This window comes from Tripterygium wilfordii, chromosome 5 (assembly GCF_013401445.1).
Source record: "Tripterygium wilfordii isolate XIE 37 chromosome 5, ASM1340144v1, whole genome shotgun sequence".
Classification (NCBI taxonomy): Eukaryota; Viridiplantae; Streptophyta; class Magnoliopsida; order Celastrales; family Celastraceae; genus Tripterygium; species Tripterygium wilfordii.
The window spans coordinates 4,669,903-4,675,119 of NC_052236.1; the positions used below are offsets into that span (position 1 = coordinate 4,669,903).

At 36.2% G+C, this 5,217-nt stretch overlaps 1 protein-coding gene across 1 annotated transcript; it reads right to left on the reverse strand.

Moving 5' to 3' along the window:
- Window positions 1-980: 980 nt before the first annotated feature.
- On the reverse strand, window positions 981-2,149 carry LOC119998553. The gene is made up of 2 exons (XM_038845902.1): window positions 2,112-2,149; window positions 981-1,578 (listed from the first exon to the last, which is right to left on the reverse strand). The coding sequence occupies exons 1-2, from the start codon at window positions 2,147-2,149 to the stop codon at window positions 981-983; spliced, it is 636 nt and encodes a 211-aa protein (XP_038701830.1).
- Between the last annotated feature and the right edge of the window lie 3,068 nt (window positions 2,150-5,217).

The window sequence follows — 5,217 nt, forward strand, 5'->3', positions numbered from 1 at the left end:
ACTTCCATAAACTGCAACCATAGGGATCTTTGTGATGTTTGGTAGACCAACCCTTATTATATATGCCATACTTACAAGCTATAACTTTCCGCCACAAGAGATCTTGGTTGGTGGCGAACCTCCACAACCACTTCCCAAGAAGAGCCTTGTTGAAAATAGTTAGGCATTTGATCCCTAATCCTCTAGCCTCTTTTGGAAGTTTTACACACTTCTAGTTAACCAAGTGCATTCTTCTATTCTCCATAAAATCCCCCCCACAAAAATCTACACATGATTGCCTCTATTCGACCTGTGATAGACGAAGGAATGTGAAGAATACACATCATATAAACCGAAAGGTTAAACAGCGTACTACTGATCAACATCAACCTCCCAGCTTTTGAGAGACTATTCCTCCTCCAACCTGATAATTTTTTGGCAAAATTAGTCACTACAGGACTCCATATGTTCTGGTCTTTGTGTTTGGCACCCATGGGAAGCCCCAAATAACTTGTAGGCAGCATGCTCTTATCCCACACCCAAGAACTGCAGCTAAAGTCTCTACATTGATAGTGGAACCCAAAGGAATAATCTTGTTTTTACTCAAGTTAACTCTCAAACCCGAGATAGCCTCAAAGCCTAAAAGAATGGCACGAAGGTTGGTAACTTGTTCTACACTACCCCCCACAGAAGCACAAAGTATCATCAGGATACAAGAGGTTTGAAATTTTGATAGAATCTGAGTTGTTGGTAATATTAGCACCTTCTAGGAGGCCATATGAAACCGCTCTATCTAGCATACAGCTCAAAATATCCATTTCAAGAATAAATATGAAGGGAGATAACGGATCGCCTTGCCTAACGCCCTTGGAAGAATGGAAGAAATCGGTAGCAACACCATTCACCAAAATTAAGAAAGGGGTAGAAGTCATACATTTTTTGATCCAGGAGATCCACCTCTACCCAAATCCCTTTCTTTTTAGCAATTTCAGCAGAAAATCTCAATTAACATTGTCAAAAGCTTTCTCCATGTCAAGCTTGCACATGATGCCAGATTTTTTGAGCTTAGAGTAATGATCTACAACCTCATTTGCTATCAATGAAGCATCAATAATCTGTCTATCTTCCAAGTAAGCATGTTGAGCATTGTTTATGACGCTTCCCAGCACTCTTCTTAGCCTTTTTGCAAGGAATTTTGCTAACCGTTTATAGATGCTGCCAAGTAAACTAATGGGTCTGAAATCTCTAATATCATGAGCCTCCTCCTTCTTAACTACCAGGGTGACAAAAGTAGTATTTAGTGAATCCACAAACTCTGCATTACCATGGAACTCATTGAAAAACTCCACTATGTCTCTCTTCATGATAGGCCATAATCTTTTAAAGAAAGCCATAGTGAAACCATTCGGGCTTGGAGCTTTATCGCCATTGCAGCAATCGAAAGCATCCTTGATTTCATCCTCATCAAAAGGCCTTTCAAGCCAAAGCGCTTCTTCCTCGCTTAAAGCATTGAGAGGCAGCTCATCAAAAGATGGCCTCCAATGAAAGCTCTCCTCAAATAAACTTCTATAAAAAGCTAGAATTTCAGCTCTCAACTCCCTTCAAGAGTGATAGTTCTCCCATTAATGCACATAGACTTGATGTAGTTTCGGTTCCCGTGAATATCTATGGATGTGTTTAATGCTTTTGGGTGCTTGATCACCAGCCAAATGATTGGTTGTCTAGGTGGAGACCGGAAGGAGATACCTAGGGTTGCTTCTCACCATAGATGGCATAGGGTTCATAAATCATAGAACTATAAGTGAATGACCTATGCAATCGCTATACGATTATCTACCGTTCTTAATGAGTTTTCGATAGTTGAATTCGAATGTTAGGAATAATAGGTATTAGTATTGAAAACACTTTCGTTATAACCAAGAATGGAGCACTGAATAGGAAAGGAAAATCAATTGTGAACATTGAATTAGGAATGTAGGATAAACAAACGAAGGGAGTTGAGGTGGTGGCGACATTACGTGCCCTAGTGTTTGAATACTTGATTCAATTACTTGGGTTTGGTTTGATTGCATTGCTTTAATCTACTTGTTAATTGCTTTAATTACTTGTTTCATGTTAGTTGTTAAACAAACCTCAATTCAATTCTCCAAATAACGTCAGATTTAACCATAATCAGTATTTGACTGAATTGCTAACACATCCTCGTGGAACAATACTCTACTCATTCACTTTATTGCTTTAAACTATTTGTGCACTTGTAATACAATTTGTAACACCTATGTTATGCTAAGAGATACATGGAACACTAAAGCGATTCTAGTAGCAAGCGTATGCATCACAAACTAGCAAATTTTTCTAACATTATGAAAGAACCAATCAGGGAAGAAGCTCAAAAAAGAACCCAAGATATGGCTCGAAAATCTCCTTTAAAGGCGACCCGAGTACATCAACCAATTGTGTTTATCGAAGAATAAACTTCTGCAAATACAAAGGATGACCTGACATCCTGAGTTATGGTACTTACAGTAGGCATTATTCTGGATTTTTTTCTAGAGGAAGAATTCTATGTCTAGGGGGTAACTTGGTCATCTTGTCTGCTAGGAGGCGATCAAATATATTCTCTATTGTGGATATATCGTAGACGTAGAACCTAGTTGATTTGGATGAATATGTTCCTCTTACTGCTTGGGAGGTTCTGACGTGATTGAGTTCATAGCACTTCTTGATTGAGTTCATCTTCGACATTGGTCACTATATAATTGGAGTCTCTATAGTAAGTTCCTTTGGATAAGTTGGCCATGTCTTGCTCCTCTTGAAGGACTCTTTTGTAGCGGACAACCTTAGCAGCTAGATGAGAGAAATCATGAAAGTTTAAATCATCAAACTTCTTTTTGAATTGGACGAGCATGCCCTTAATAGCCAATGCTTCCACTTCTCCTTCTACTATTTCAGTATTGAATCAAAGTTTAGCTTCTTTGAACCTGTTGAGGAAAGCCTTAATTAGCTCTCCTAAAAATTGAGTAATGCTTGACAAGTCTGCCACTATAACTTCGAGTTCTTCTCTGTAAAACTGTTTGTGGAAACCTTCCTCATTTTCTATCCGAGTATCAATAGAATTAGCAGGTAACTTAATGTACTAGGAGAAAGCTATAACAGTGAGAGAGTTTCCAAATAACTTGAGCTTGTAGTCATCTGAGCATACTTCTCCACACTAGATGGTGAAACAAAATATGTGTTCCACGATTGACTGAGTATCTTTTCTTAAGAAAAGAGAAAATTATAGAGATTTGAACCCTTTGGGGAGTGGAATGCAATATATTCTCTCTATGAAGGGCTTGTAGTACATGGGTCTCCCAAAGCGCCTAGGACCCAATATGTCTTGAACAATGTTCATGACTTGATCCCTATTCACCTCCTATTGAGGTACTGGATCATCTGTGGTGGATGATAATGTTGTTGATAGCTATACTAATTGTGCCACTCGAGTTCATTTTGAGGATAAGACTAGTAATGCTACTGTTGTGGTTAGATATAAGGCTTTCTCCATGGTTCTATAACAGGTGCAACCTAAGGAAACCTCTAGTTGACATCATTCACTTCCCTATGCTCATTTGGTCTTGTTCCAAAAGGAACAGTTGTACTTCCAATGATAGGAATCAATTAGTGGAGGTAAAACTAGAAGACGTCACCTAAAATCCACTTTCTTGCACTCCAGAATTTTGAACGGTTTGCATAGGAGCTAAAGGAATGATTGCAAGAATTGAAACTGAATAGTTCACAATAGAGTGGCCATTACTACTACTAGGATCTAATGCCGATTGGTTGACTGGTGCAAGTAATATAGTTGGGCCTAGTATATAAGATCCTTATCTGATCTCTATTGAAGCTTGAGCCCATGAAAAAATACAAAGACCCCTCACACATTCATCAAGGCAGTTAGCATGGATTTTGGTGTTTACGTGAGAGACATTAGCATGGAATTTGGTTGGCCATTGCCAACTACGGGTACCATGCTGCCATTTGTCAAAAGGTGATTGAAAGTCACTTTTGGTACAAACAGGTTCATGGGTTCAAGATACTGAATCATATGTTTATTTATTTATTTAAATAGAATTTTTATTTGGTTAAATGTGCATCAAATAGAATAATATGATACATTAAAAAATTTTAGAATATATTTGGAAATAATAAATACATTCATGAATAATACTTGGTTCAAGAAATACAATGTCCTAATAAAATATTAAATGTATTACATGAAATATAGTTACTTCTATAAATCAATAGTTTGTTTATTAATCAATTGATTAACAACTAATTAATTTGTTAATTAATTAAGAAAATCTTCCTCTCCAAGATTTGGCTCTCTCACTCTCTCAATCTCTATTTTATTTTAGAATCACGAATCTCTCTTCCTCTCCAAGTTTTTCGATTCGTTTTTCTAGATCTCTTCTCGATGAATCTAAATATATTGCAGATGATTTGGATGTATTATTGATATGTTATAGGGGTGTTATGGATAGGGATGGCAAAAAAAATCGATCCGAGCACTATCCGTAGGGTACCCGATCCTTTTTAAACCCGAAAACCGATCCTATAGGTTTTAGAAACGGTTTTGGTTTTGGTTTTCAAACCCGTCATGGTTTAGGGTCGGGTTTGGTTTTTGATGCCGGGTTTAAGGTACCCGAACCGTTTAATAAAAATATCCATTATAGTAATGATATTATAAATCATGTATAAATGTATACTATTAGGATACTAAATTATAACATGATAAATCATATTAAAACGTATATATTTATAGAAGCATTATAATAAAACTATATATTAGACTAATTTGAATTATAAAATCATAATTAATATAAATCATACTCAATATTAATTTATATTAATATAATCATCAAAGAAGAAAATAAAAATATTAAAAGTTAAATGGTAAATGGGTACCCGATGATAAACGGTTATGGAACGGTTCTGGGTTTGAAAATTTAAATGGTTTTTTAAATGGTTTTGGAACGGTTTTGGTATAGAGTATCTTAAATGGAAAAGGTTTTGGTATTTCCTAAATGGAAGGGTACCCGACCCGTTGCCATCCCTAGTTATGGAAGAAAAATGAAGGAAATTTTTTTTTTTTCAAAATCTTGATTTTTGTCCGACTTGAAGGGAAATGAGTTGTTTCTTGGGTTAAAAACAGAGAGTTTGTTTGGAAATTATTTCCTTCTTTAGATACTAAAAAGA

Bases quoted from the DNA above. Each gene is read 5' to 3' on its own strand.
- LOC119998553 (XM_038845902.1), bottom strand. From the start codon at position 2,149: ATGGTTAAATCTGACGTTATTTGGAGAATTGAATTGAG. The intron at 1,579-2,111 runs GTTTGTTTAACA...TCACTCTTGAAG, and splicing joins ATTTGGAGAATTGAATTGAG to GGAGTTGAGAGCTGAAATTC.